The sequence below is a fragment of the Lytechinus variegatus genome, chromosome 14 (assembly GCF_018143015.1).
Source record: "Lytechinus variegatus isolate NC3 chromosome 14, Lvar_3.0, whole genome shotgun sequence".
Classification (NCBI taxonomy): Eukaryota; Metazoa; Echinodermata; class Echinoidea; order Temnopleuroida; family Toxopneustidae; genus Lytechinus; species Lytechinus variegatus.
In genome coordinates this window covers 15,888,080-15,903,234 of record NC_054753.1, presented here as the reverse complement: position 1 = coordinate 15,903,234, position 15,155 = coordinate 15,888,080, and the positions used below count along the sequence as shown (strand labels likewise).

Genomic DNA, 15,155 nt, shown 5'->3' with positions numbered 1-15,155 from the left:
TGTCACAGGGTTTATCTACAAAGGCTTTATTTGCATTGTATAAAGCCCTAGTACTCCCCATTATTGAATATGGCATGCCCACGTGGTACCTACACAACAGGTGTCTGATCGACAGAATTGAGTCTCTGCAAAGGAGAGCCACCCGTATGGTGTTAAAGCAGAAAAAACAACAGATGTCATATGAAGAACGTCTTCGTATTTTAGAATGGCCAACACTGGCTTCCAGACGCAAATTTCTATTGATTTCGTTTTTTGCCAAGTCCCTGTTCAGACAAATTGATTCTACTATCATAATCTCCAAAACAATAATTAACGACCGTCATCAAGAAAATGTACTGTTCAGACACCTGCTGGCTAGGACCCAAAGGTTACACTGCTCCCCAATCCACTATTTCCCAAGAGTGTGGGAGGAATTAACACCTAGTCTACGAAACGAGTTTGTCCTGGTCTGTGGATCTTTAAATCCATGGCTAAGATGCTTACGGACTGAGTTATTTGAATAAGATGTATAATGATTACTGGGGGGGGGGGGGGGCTCTATGAGCAACAGAATGGAATATTGGTCAGCTTCATCTTTCCTATACTCACTGCATTAATTTGTCTAATCTAATGTTCTTTAATCCATTTGCTTTTATATACTTTTAGTTTGAATTACGTTAAACAATGTATATTTATTGTAATTCCTAGTGAACTGTTAACCTGACAAATTTCTGTTTAAATATACACTCATTTACCGGTACATTATTCTAATATTCATATTTTCTTCTTTTTATTAATTTCAAATCTTATGAGGTTTCCCTTTTTTTACTGCTTATACACCTTCCCCAATACAATGTTCTTTAAAGTTTATATTTACCTGGCTAATTCAAATGTATATCTAAATACCAATTTACTACAACTTCTTTAAGTTGCCCTTTAATTACGTTTCAATCACACTATATTGCATTCTTCTTATACATATCAATTTCAATATGCTTTTTCTATATGAATTATTGCTTGTATTAATATAATAATCTATATACATGTTTTTATTCTTGGGGTGTTTACATACAGGTCCAGGTCGGGAAGGATAGCCTGCGGGCTACAGTTATTTATTTAACTTTTTCCTTTTCCAGGCAACCTGGACTTGTTCTGCAAACATCCCTTTCCACTCTGTAATTGTATTTTCTCCTGTAAATTGATTGTAAACTTTTTTTTGTTGAAATGCCGAATAAAATAATAATAATAATAATAATTTGTTACAATATTTCAAGATTCAAAGTTTAAGGTCCTCTCCATTTCATTGTCTTTCGATCTAGAAACTTGGACAACCCGGCGGTGTGGAGGCTGTTGACCAGCGAGGTTGGGTGGAGGTTATCTATGATGACAAGACCAAATGGACAATGCCACCTTTTACCCTCAAAAAGGTGACGTATCAAAAAATAGGAAATGTCTGGAATGTTTTGATAAATCTGAATCATTGTCATCATTTTTCGTCAGGATAATCTCACTTTCCTGATCTTTTTTGTACGCCCACAATCGTATTGTGCAAACCCTCTTTTATCCCCTCTCTCTGCCTTTCTTATTTTCTCTCTCCAAAAACAATCGCCATCTATTTGATTGTAATAATTTTCATCAACCAATATTTATATTATTTATGTTTATTAGTATTATGTTTGAATTGAAATAAATCAATTCTTGATTATGATTATATTTGACAGACATGGTTCATTGTTATATCGATCATTATTATCATCAATATTATAATCATATATAAAGGCTTCCTTTTCAGGCAAAAGTGGCACTTTATGATCTGTAAACTTATAAGGTTCTAGATCATAGGATTTTGATGTGGATGGAAAGAGTCGAATCAAAATGAAAATTTTGAATCAGATGTAAAATATCAAGGAGCTTCTTGATTCTAGGAATATTGATGATGTAAATATGTGAAGTATTTATTTAATTTGAATTTGAAAATGTTTTAAAACTATTGTGTGCAAAATTAAAAAGTCCCCCAATACTACTTTGTCCAACCTCAAACTCTCAATTGTTAATATAATGCAGAAATAATGTTTTTATTTTCCTGCGATGTTTGAACAGGTGATAAATTATAAAATAGGAGATCGAGTCAGGATCACTGCAAACATGGATATGATTGAAGATTTACATCGCAAAATCAAGAAGATTAATGAGAGCATTGAATTGGTAAGTTAAATTTCTTGCTTGTACTTTGAGTTTCCGTAAAGGCCAAGTGTAATTAAACGGTCCTTGAAAGGACATCTTTAACAGAAAATATCTTATGGAATAAAAACAGAAATGACAATCTTATTGAATGGAGTGTGTACACATAGGAAACTTGTAAAGCTACAGAAAAGTCTAGTTTTAAAATTGAAGTAAGTGTGTTGCATATAATTGGGGAAAATATCCCCCTAATTGTAGATATGCTTGAGTACTTTGCAATTATTATTATTATTATTATTGTCATTATTATTTGTTTGGTGTCACCTGTGCCTGGGAGGTTTAAAGTGAGCTGAAACACTGACCAGTAGCGGGTCTCTCCACCCGATATTTCTCATTGGGGAGCAGGTGGACCACTTAACCGGGGTTTCCCCTTACTCTTATACAAATAGTGCAGTGGGTTCTTTATGTGCAGAGGCGGTAACTCTCCTCTACGTGGGGCCTCCATTTAATGTCCTTTCCGAAAGACGGAGTGTTTTCCATCGTAACATATCATGCATCTATGGAACAGGGGAGAGACTTTAACAAACAAGGCACTGGCTTCAGTCATCCGCCCGGGGTAGACTCGAAGGCACGATCTTTGGTTCGACAGGCAACGATTTACTGACTGAGCGGACTTCGCTCTCTGCTCTTGCAATAAAAATTACACCATTCCTGCTTTTCATTTGATATTTCCAGGTCCTGGGCTCCGTAACACAAAGATTAGCGATCATTCGCTAAATGAACTGACCAATCAAGATCATTGTTACAGGCGAAGTTGGTTTAAAATTCTGACCAGGGACCAATCAGTGCGGTTCTTTCATATTTGCAATTCATCGCAAACCTTCGTGCTACGGAGCCCTGAATATTTGAATTCAGCCGAAAAAAGAAGGATTCGAAGAAAAAATATGAACATATTTCTTTTGATGGCTGATAAATTAATCACTTTCCAATTTGAATTATTTTGAGGGTTTTGTCGTGTTTTCTGCTTACTGAACAAAATTTCCACAGCTTTCATGTAGTTTAGTTATTCTTATCGGGGGGGGGGGGGGCTGGCCTACTGGTACCATATGGATAAAATTTATTCATGTTGGGTCATTTTTTGTCCATGCAGAGCAAAATGGCGGGAGAAGAAGGGAGAGTTGTGGAAACGGAAGACAGCAACGGCTGTGTGAAAGTTAAGGTCAGAGGTCAATCTGTGAGGTACCACCACGCTGCCTTGACCCTCCTTCCAAAACGAGAAGGAGATGACGAGGAGCTTGAGGAGGAGCCGGAGGTGGAGGAGCAAGAAGAGGAGGAGGAGGAGAAGGATGAAGAGAAGAAGATCGACGAAGAATATGAGATCATCTCAAATGGCAAGGAAATATTGTACTTATTTTCTTCTTATTTCATCACTGTCATTATCGAGATGACAGTCAAGCTGCCCAGGGGAGCATTTGATGGAAGGACTTGTCAGAAGTTTTATCCGACAAGTCCCATTTTATCTGACAGCTACCATGGTAACCATGCTTCTTAGCCAATCAGATTCAAGGAAAGTTGTCAGATCTGACAATCCGACAACTTGTCAGATGAAAAGGATGATGAAACGATCCCTAGAACTCCTCATTTCATCTACTCATTTCATCTGTCAACCACACTACCTTCAAGATTACATTTCTTCATTATTTCAGCAACAAAGATCTACTTACTCTCTTCATTCTACTGCTGCTCCTTCCTATGTAATTCCAAAGTCCAGAAAACAGGCCGGTTTCAACCCCTTTCAATCTCTTGCCCCCCGTCTTTGGAACAAACTCCCTCCATCTCTTCTTAACCTCTTCAAAAAACATTTCAAAACACACTTATATATAACCATAAACCTTAACTTGTCTTATCCAATTAACAGCGCTTTGTATCCTCTGGAAAAAGCGCTATATAAATCCAATTATTATTGTTATTATTATTACTCTTTGACTCCTAAATCGTGGCATCTCACCTTGTTATACTGGTCCTTTCAAGGACATCTCCTTATCCTGTGAGAGAGAATTCTCCTCACAGATTTCTCGCCTTTCAATTCCAGTTCCTTCATTTTCATATCTCACCCAAATTTCCATTGGCCATCAAATATTCCAACAAAGTTTGAGCCAAATCAGTTCCTGCAACCTGCTGTTCATCCAACATTACATCAATTGACAACATTTTATTAACCCAAGCAGAGTGGTCACTTGAGCTCTTAGCTGATCTTCTAATAAGCTGCACGTAATATATTACCTCGTCTAAGAAATTTATAATAACGCTTGGCATTATGAAAATTATGACTTTTATCTCAGAATTAGGACTTTTGAGCTTTTGGATAACTGCTTTTTTATTATTATTTGTTTGGCGTCACCTATGCCTGGGAGAAGAAAAGTGAACTGAATCACTATGACCCGCAGGTCTCTCCTCCCGATATAACTGATTGGGGAATGCAGGTGGACCACTACACCGGGGTTTCCCCTACTCTTATACGAATAGTGCAGTGGGTTCTTAACGTGCAAAGATGGTGACTCTCCTCCACACAGGGCCTCCATTTAACGTCCTATCCGAGGGACAGAGTGTTTTCCATTGTAACTTAGCCTGCATCTATGAAACATGGGAGAGACGTTTACACACAACGTACTGGCTTCAGTCATCCGCCCGGGGTGGACTCGAACCCATGATCTTTGGTTCGACGGGCAGACGTGTTACCGACTGAGCCAACATATTTTAAAGGTCGGCATCTCTGCCCAAATTGCTTCATCTCCTTAACAAAGATTTGAACCTCATGACGTAGATCCATCATGCAGTAATGCTGTGAAGAAATTATGAAATTAAACAAAACAAAACATATAAAAACAACAGATTGATATCAACTACGATACTTTCAATAATGATAAATCCAAACTTTTCCCTCCCGCCTTCTAGCTCCAAAGGTTGGTTCCAAAGCGGTTCCGATTCCAGAGCCTGCCGGTGCAGATGACAAAGAAGCAGTTCATAGGGCAATGGCAAAGCTCAAAGAGAAGCTGAAGGAAGCGACCATGTCTGGACTCAACCTTAAACTTCAGGGTAATTATATCTCATTTATTACATGTATGTAGTTAAGATAAAATGAGTGGCTTATTTTGTTTCAACCCTATTTGAAACCAATTGTGGGGTGAAGTTAAATTGACTGCACAAAATTTGTGATTGTTGAGCCAAATTTTTCGGAAATTCTTTCTCTTCTTTTGGGACCAGTCAGCTGTGATTTTTCACCTAATGAAAAAATGGAGAGGAGAGGGGAAAAAGCTAGCTCATTCAAATTTCTGACGCAAGGCCCAGGCATGTGACCATTGCCTCCTCATTCCCCCATTGTATGTGACGAAGGGGATTGTGGATACATGTAGTTGCTCCTGAGTGGCCACTATAGAGGCCTCTGAGCGGAACTGACTATCTAGAGAAATGGAAATTGATGTCTTAACCCTAATTCTCCGGGGGGGGGCATGCCCCCCCCCTCGACAATTTTCGCGATATGTCTGCTGCACAAATTTTTTTGACCTCCGCGCTCGCTGACTGTTTACTTTCAAGACCAAATATGTGACGCCCTGGTACGCGGTTACGACATTACGCAACATTATGTAAGTGCATGTCTGACCCAAAATTGCTCAAAAACGTGCATGATTTCATGTACAAATCCAATGCAAATTGTGTACATGTATTTAGCCAAAATTCATAAATGTATTATTATTTCTACTTTTACTGATTAAACTTAATTAATTTTGCCTTGTTTATGATCAGAATTAAGTCTGGAACAATTTCCATCGAAAAAAAGTAAAAAACAAACAAATACATAAGAAATTAAGAAAAAACAATAAAATACATAAGAAATTGGTCTAGGTACCAGAATTTTTTTATTCACAATTGTTAGGAATGCTATAAAGAATATTTTCACAAAAAATAGCATTCTAGGAGCTATATTTAGCGAATCAGAGCAAAAAGTATGATTTCATGAATAAATTAGCATAATTAATTCATATAAAATAAAAAGAAAATTAATTCAGTGAAAATTACTAATGCAACTGCATAGATTACATCATTCTCTACCATCATGCAAATTTTCATTGTGATCGTGCAATCTGCGGCCAAGATCTTAAGGGGGGCCATAATGCCCCCCCCCCCGGGAATGACAAGAATCAAAATACCCCGGGAGATTTAGGGTTAAATGAGTCATTAAAGTGGCAATCGCTCATTATACATGAGTCTCTCCCCCCTAACTGTAAGTCTCCAGCTAGAACGAAAATCTGCTTCAGAAGTGTTTGTCATAAAATGCAATTGAATCTCGTTCTAAGTTCAATTAAATTTATTTCAATTGTAAAATCATACGAAGTAACAAAACAATTCAGATGTAATCTGATGATGACGTTGGAGACTAAAAGGAAAGTTAAAAATCTTGTTAAATATAGTCTCTTATAAAAGGAGAAAATCCTTACATGGTTGAACAAGTTACATTACAATACAAATACACACACACACACAGCTACACCCACACCCTCACACACGTAATAATAAAGAGATAAGTGGAATAGGAGGAGACAACCTGTCTCTTCAATAAAACCTAATAAAAAAATGACTTAGTAGTGCATGACATTAAATCCTTAGTTAAATTGATCTAAATTTGGGGACCGTTGTGCCTAAAGGAGTTGACACTACCTTTAGGTAATAGTATTTTATACATGAGCAGGTACATGTATTACGATTGAATGACTCCTCATTGTCGCAGATATTGTTGCAGATGCAAAATCGGACGAGAAGCAGATGGTCAAAGCCGCTGCGGCGGGAAACATCGAAGCAGTAAAAGACTTCCTGAAGCAGAATCCAAAATTGGTAAAGCATTCTATACTTCATGTCTATGCTTTTCTGATGTTCATAAACATAATTTTTGATAAGGAAATCAAGATAAAAAAAGATTTTCATGAATTAAACAGAATACATGATTCATTTTACTTAGATAAAGCTCGTCTAAAACCAGTTTGTTGACTAACCGTTTGGTCTCTACCACTTTGTCCATTTTTCATTTGGTTTGATTCGCCATTTTGATTAATTTCCAGTTAGACAATACCCATTTGGTCTAATATCCAATAGGTCTAATACCACAATAGTATATATAATTTAAGATTTATACCATATGCTAGTAGACCAATGTGGATACAAAATTTCTGGTTACAAAATGTAGTGTGGAACGTTGTGGCCCAGTGGATAAGTCTTCTGACTTTGAAACAGAGGGTCGTGGGTTCGAATCCTAGCCATGGCGTAATTTCCTTCAGCAAGAAATTTATCCACATTGTGCTGCACTTGACCCAGGTGAGGTGAATGGGTACCCGGTAGGATTAATTCCTTGAATGCATGAGCGCTGAGAGGCAGCTCGAGCTAAAGCCGGGGTAATAATAATAATAACAACGCGCCTCGGAATAGAATATTTCTAGATAGATAGCGCTATATAAATGCCTATTATTATTATTAGTTGTAATTTGTTGTCAATGTTAAATGGAAGTAATAACATCATCTTATTGTGAAAAGGCAAATGCCACACACAGGGCACGCTCAGCTCTTCAGGTAGCGTCACACGAGGGCTCCCTACCCATCGTTCAACTCCTAGTAGATGCTCATGCTTCCCTGGAGCATAAAGACAGTGATGGGGATACCGCCCTTGCCTTTGCAGTTATTGGGTGAGTTATAGTAAAGTAGGCTTACAGAAGTGTGACGTCATCAATCGTCACTTTTGCATATCAGTGTTTTTTATACCATATTCTGGTAGAGCATGATGAAAAACCCCCACAACCTAAATTTAGTGGAAATCGGTCCATGCATAGGGCCGATATGATATGATCTCATGAATACACATTTTACAGACATGATGGCACACACACAGAGAGCTACGCCTACCAGAAGAATAATGATTTGTTGGTACACTATTTAGATACACATTTTCTATCATGAATATCTTGATTCATGAATGATGTCTTATGTAGTCACCAAAGCTCAGGATATTCATGTTTGATAAAGGTGGATTTGATTTTGATTTGATCCTGGTCAGAACTATACTTTCTTCAGAAATTAGGATGTTTATTGAAAACTGAAATATTTGGTAGTATTTGAGGATATATCGTAATTTCAATCTGCTGTAGCAGTGATTTAGCCTTTAGGCGATAAACATAAATCTGTTTCTTATTAACCTTGTCTCTTAAGTTGCAACAAAAGTTGTAATTGATTTGGATCCATTGCATCTTTTGAGATCAATCTCAAGTCATAAATTACACAACTGATGTCAATCTCATATTTTGAACTTTCACTCAGTAACAATCCGTCAGTGGCCGAGTTTTTGTTGGAACGGAAAGCCTACGTCAACACATCCAATGGCAAGAGACGAACACCTCTCCATATCTGCGCCCACAAAGAACATCTTTCGTGTGCGGAGGTTCTGGTCAAACACGGCGGCAGTGTTAATATGCAGGTATAGTGGGTAGTGCTGGTCGATATTTGATTTCAGTGTTAGTCGATTATTGACAGCAAAATACCGCATTGTCTCATTATACATTTATTATGAGCTGCAATTGCTCGAGGGCAGGGAAGGATAAAACTAAAGTAAGACTTTCATCGTTGTTTTTCTTTAAATATTTTTGGTGTCATGGTCACAGGTCAAAAGGTCACTGGGGTCATTTTATACCCGAAAATGAATTTTCTTGAGATAACTTAAGAACTGTTGTTCAACTTCAAGCTTATCTCATATGCCGACCGCTATGCGTATGGGAGCGGTAGTGATCTGATTATATATTGAGGTCAGGAGGTCAAAGGTCACAGAGGTCATATATTAAATATATTTACATATCTCATTCTCTCAGTAACCAATGAGAGATCATCTTCAATCTTGCATCGTGCATGCATATTTCAGTGAAGATGATCTGAGTAGATATCGTGGTCATCAGGACAAGGTTAAAGATTGTAGAGTTATAATTTGAAAATTTTTGGAGTGGGTCTGTAATATAGTTTTGGTCAAGCAATGTTGGAGGCAGAGATTTTGATTGTCTACATTAGACAACCCAGCTAGTGTCATATGTGAAGTAAATGTTTGAAATTTAAAAAAACCACCAAGAACGTCTCGCTTATTATTGGCCATAATCATCATCATCATGTACATGCATATAGAGTGTTCTAGCAATGCATTAAAAATGTGTATTTTTGTCTGTATCGATTGCCCATGCAGTATCAGAGCGTATCCATAAAAAGGACCGAAATCCGACGAATAACCCATAGGCTCCAGTACAAAATTGCTGTTGAGAATGAGACCATATTCAACAGTCTAATGCACCTGCGCGAATGCGTGAAATATACAATGCGTACAAGAATGAAAGCAGAGATGTGCAGCATATATCACAATTACGCTCAATGAAGTCTTTATGAACTACATGTGAGACGCAAGTCTATGACTAAAGTTTATCCTATGAAGTGATGATGCCGTAATGTGATAAGTGATATGACTTGTTAAATCGAATTTCTCCCTCTTTTTTTGTTGGAGGGGGTGGGATAGATGATGATAATTATATTGGATGGCTTTATTTCATGAAATACCAGATATATTCCATTTGTAAGGGCCAATATTTGATGCACCACGCCGTACACCGGGGTACGGCGTTGTGCAGCGCCATCTCGTCTTGTAATAGTATACAGTTACATTGTTGTCATGGTGATCACGGTCGTACGATCGGTGCGACAATCATGACAATGAATGGGGACAATGATCATAACGCCTATTTCCTTTCTTTGATACAATCTATTGCCAATAATAGTAAACAAATTATGTTATGCTTAAGAATTTAAGTATACTTTTCGACAGCTAACTTACACAAAAGATTAGTTTATAGTCCCAAAACTTGCCCTGGTACACGCAATGGGGGTGGTGTAGGCTTATTACTCGTCCTTCACAGGCACAGCGCAGTGCATGTGCAGCGCATTTGCAATGGTATTGCATGAATTTTCAAAAGTGAAGATAGCCATTAGTTTTTGTATAATGATCGAGCAATGTTGGGGGAGTGCTAAAATTAAATTTATGGACTTTGATTCTTGTGATTATCGTCAATAGTTATAATTTACGTAATAAATAATATTAATGTCATGATTTTATAATTTTATTTTCATTCACTCACACAGTGCTGGAAAATAAATGAGAGAAACTGACACTGAAAGGTTTGATAACAAACAAACTTTAATTTCCAATTTCATTCAAATATTCAACTAAATAATTGAATTGAATTGAATTGAATTCAAAGACATAAGATCAATAATGACAACTACAGGTATCATTATTGAACAGTGAAGATTAGAACAGAACAAGAAAATTAGAATAAAGTTATCATTTGCATGCAGTAATTGTTACATAAGATCACTAAAGAGAAAAAAAAATCTGTACAAAATATTAAAATATACTTGTACACATTTTTTGGTAACCCAGGGTACAGCGCAAAAAATAAAATAAATAATTCAACAAAATGGCGGATTATTATTTGGTACCCCAGGGTACCAAATACTGCATCATTTCACTCATCTACGATTCGTGGAATATTTTCCCAAACTCGTGGAATATTTATAGTATTCCATTCTGAGCCATCCAATATAAACTCCTCAAAAAAAGTTTGGAAATCTGACTTTGATCGATAATCCCTTTTCGATTTTAGTAAATGTCAATGTGTAATTAATATCAATTAATAGAACATTTAATTCCCTTTAAAATGATACCCTACATGATATGATTATGGCTCACACGGAGGTGCAGTGCCTTGAAATGTGAGGCAAGATCAAAATTCAAAAGCTGCAAAATGGCACAATATTGAAAGTAACTGTTCTTTTTTCTGTGGTGATGAGTGAGTGTCTCAGCGGTTTTGTTTTTACTTTGACCAATAATTCCTCAACGGTTTTAGTAAATATCAATGTGTAATTAATATCAACGAATAGATCATTTAATTTTTCGTAAAATGATAGCCTATATGATATGATTATCATTCACATGGAAATGCAGTGCCTTGAAATGTGGGGCAAGGTCAAAATTCCAAAGTTGCAAAATGACGCATTATTGACATTCACTGTTATTTTTTCCGTGGTGATGAGTGAGTTTTTCAGTAATTTCTTTTGTTTTCATGCACCTCTACATCAACATTAACATGGAATCAAACACACCTCTGCACGAGCAAAAACATAACAAACAAACCTGCATGGGTATTTCAAACAATGACACAAATCATGTTATCCCACAGAACCATCACAGGGCTGAGGGAAAAATATAGCTTCGGAGGGGAGTTGAAGTGTTATTTATTAAAAAGATAGACCAGGCAATATCTGTTATATAGTCTATGTGGATTCGCCATCAGAGATTGCATTTATTATCTGGCTCCAACTCGAAATTCTTACTACAGCTCTAATCCATAAAATTCGTCATAATATAATTTTTTTAAAAAATACATCAAGTGCATTCTTCATGCAATCGACACGTTAGCACCAGCGCATACATCAAATACATGTACACTACCTGATTACGCAACTAATCAGCGAGTGACGTCACCTAAGTGAATATAACGCTGCAATTGACAATACAACGCTGTTATATTCACTGAGGTGACGTCAAATCCTTGAATATAACAAATGCGATCCTCACAGCTATGGTCACGTGATGGCGTATTGACCTATCACTGATTCGAATCTACATAACCTATGTAATATATACCTATATTTTTTTTTCAGGACAATGATGGTTATCTTCCTATCCACCTGTCAATCAAACAGAAAGCCGCTAAGATGTGGCCGCTCTTCGTCAATCATCAGTCGGCTGATCTCAAGCTCAGAACCAACGCTGGATTTACTCCTCTCCATTATGCTGCTAAAAGGAACTGTCTTGAGTAAGTTAATAATACTGAAAATAATTATTCTTGCTTACATAGCACTTAATACCGTACTTACTTTTATCAGAAGTCTCTAAGCGCTCTGCAGTAATGCAGCATAATTACCTTTTCTTTAGCAGAGCACCGGTATGGGGTAATGCAATCCAAGGAATAAATTCCTTCCAGGTACCCATTCACCTCACCTGGGTTTAGTGCAGCACAATGTGGGTAAATTTCTTGCTGAAGGAAAACATGCCATGGCCTGGAATTGAATCCATGTCCCTCAAATTAAAAGACGAGAGTCCTAATTTTCTAGACCACGACTCCCCCACCTAAATTGAACTTATTCTACAAATTTTACAATTCCATTCCATTGTACAATCAACTTTTTTTTTAATGCAATGCAGAACCCCATTTTTCTCCATACGTACGTGACCTAATGAACTGCTCAAGCCTTGATGATTTTATTGTTTCATTATCTTCTGGTTGTGATGGCATTAACATGTCTCTTCTTAAGCAAATAATTCACCCTCTTGCTAGCCCTCTGACTCACATATTTAATAATTCCCTATCTCAAGGTGTTTTCCAGATTTATTAAAAGTAGCAAAAGTTAATCCAATCTTTAAAAAAGACAACCCTCATGAAATAAGTAACTACCGTCCCATTTCCTTACTTCCAACAATATCTAAAATTCTAGAAAAAATAGTTTACACAAGACTTTATAAATTCATAAACAAATATGATATTCTGAATTGTAATCAATATGGTTTTAGAAAAAAATTCTCAACAGATTTAACATTACTTCAAATTTATGACAAAATAACAAATGCCACAGCGAACAAAGAACACGTTATTAGCATTTTTTGTGATATTAGTAAAGCATTTGACACCCTTAACCATGATATTTTACTCTTCAAACTCAACCATTATGGAATGCGAGGTCAATGTCTCTCATTTTTTAAAGACTACTTAAATAATCGAAGGCAATATGTAAATTTTAACAGTTGCGACTCTGATTCTCTTTTAGTCCGATGTGGTGTCCCTCAAGGCTCAATTTTAGACCCACTTTTATTTTTACTCTATATTAACGACATCATTAGAACCTTCTCTATTTTGTCCTTCGTTTTATTTGCCGACGACACCAATATATTTTATTCTCAAAGAGACCTAAATTCATTAAACAATATCGTAAATTGTGAAATTAATGAAGTATCAAACTGGTTCAAAGTCAATAAACTCTCTCTTAATACAAAAAATACACATTTTATGTACTTCAGACACCATTCCCATAACATGAACACACCGATTTACATTAATATTGACGGCACCCCTCTAGAACAGAAAAACAATCTAAATTTTTAGTTGTTATTATGGATGAATCTGTGACTTGGAATCAACACAAACACCACGTTACGATGTCCGTTTCCAAAAGTATTGGGATAATTTACAAGTTAAAATTCACTCTTCCTGACAGTACTTTTCTTGCTATAAAATTCGTTAGTCCTCCCTTATATAACATATTGTAATGTCGTCTGGGCAAATTGTGGTTCTTTTAAAGTCGATTCTATCTTTAAATTGCAAAAAAGAGCAATCCGTATGTGCACAGGATCACAATACTTGGCTCATTCTGACCTATTGTTTCATAAACTCAAAACTTTAAAAATATTTGATATCAATACAATTCAAGTAGCCATCTTTATGTTCAAATACTTTAATAATCAACTTCCTCCATCCTTTAATAATATGTTTAGGTTTAACAGATCTGTTCATTCCTACCCAACCCGCTCATCAGGAAACCTTCATCTCACCAACCATAAGTTATTAATAACTCATAAATCAATTCGAAATTATGGTCCTGATATTTGGAACAACTTTCCAGACAATATTAAGTCATGTTCAACAATATACTCATTTAAAGCCACTATTAAAAGAAAAACCATCAAATCATGTGCATCCCCCTCTTTAAGTTAATTATTCAACTGCAGTTTACTTCACCTGCACCTGCACCTGCATTGCACCCACTTGATCAATGAAGAAATATATTTATGTACCATTTTACGAGGCCGCCATCATTTTCAAGGTTAACCGCTCACGATGGCGGTCTCCTGCATTCATTTAAACTGTTATTTTCTTTTGATTGAATATTGCTTCTTGTTGATATTTATTTTTCATTGCTTTATTATGACTATTGCTTTATTACTTTGTAAAACTTAAATGTATCACCTTGATGTTATCTTGCATATATCTTGAATGCAGAAATAAATCAAATCAAATCAAATTATTATTTTTTTGAAGTATGAAAATGAATAGAAATTAAATAACTTACCAATTTGAGGACCAAAAGGAGAGTAATTATGACCTCATTAAAGCTGTGTACCTCTATGGATTAAAGATTTTTTTTTTCAAAGTATGAAAGGATAGAAAAAAATGACTGTTGTCAATATGAGAATCCGATCAATAGACATGACGAAAAACTTCCGTTTGACAACACTATACCACAGTTCCGCTTCTCATCAATTCTCTTCTCCAGCTGTAACTGCCTCCAGAAAGCAATTTAAGTATCAAAACACCTGTTTCTTGACGTTGGTCCGAAGATAAAACAACAGCCCGGCATATACAGTCACAGCAGGGGGCCACACACGATGGGATGCATGCGCAGCGCTGAGTGCGGTCCCTGTAAGCATGCCGTCATTTTTATTCGCTTACTTTCCTTATTCCGAGGTAGATTTTCTTCGTTCGAAATTGAAAATGGACTAACATCGGGTTACTGAATACAATATGCCTTTGAAAAAGTGATTAAATATGGAATACAATAATTTCATTCTGAAGGTCCTACTACAGGCAGAGAAGTCTTACGTAATAGCGCAGCTGTTGTTTATCTTTTCGTCCTTTGCTCAACGCTCATATACTGGCCTGTGGGGATGAAATTGAGACAGCGGGGATTACCCCTGGACAGTGGCGTAGCTACGGGGGGGCCTGGGGGGGCACGTGCCCCCCCTGAGATTTGGTGTGCCCCCCCCAGGTGCCCCCCCCCAGAAAAATTGGCAGACCAAAAAAAAAAGA

At 36.7% G+C, this 15,155-nt stretch overlaps 1 protein-coding gene across 2 annotated transcripts in view; it reads left to right on the top strand.

The window, feature by feature from the left end:
* The window catches only part of LOC121427659 (E3 ubiquitin-protein ligase MIB2-like), a 45,529-nt gene that overhangs the window by 15,856 nt on the left and 14,518 nt on the right, over nt 1–15,155 (top strand). For both annotated transcript variants that reach the window (XM_041624173.1, XM_041624171.1), the window contains exons 7-14: nt 1,299–1,406; nt 2,080–2,184; nt 3,311–3,551; nt 5,116–5,256; nt 6,947–7,050; nt 7,744–7,892; nt 8,521–8,677; nt 11,956–12,110. In XM_041624173.1, the coding sequence (XP_041480107.1) occupies nt 1,299–1,406; nt 2,080–2,184; nt 3,311–3,551; nt 5,116–5,256; nt 6,947–7,050; nt 7,744–7,892; nt 8,521–8,677; nt 11,956–12,110 (1,160 nt within the window). The remainder of the gene's footprint in view (nt 1–1,298; nt 1,407–2,079; nt 2,185–3,310; nt 3,552–5,115; nt 5,257–6,946; nt 7,051–7,743; nt 7,893–8,520; nt 8,678–11,955; nt 12,111–15,155) is intronic.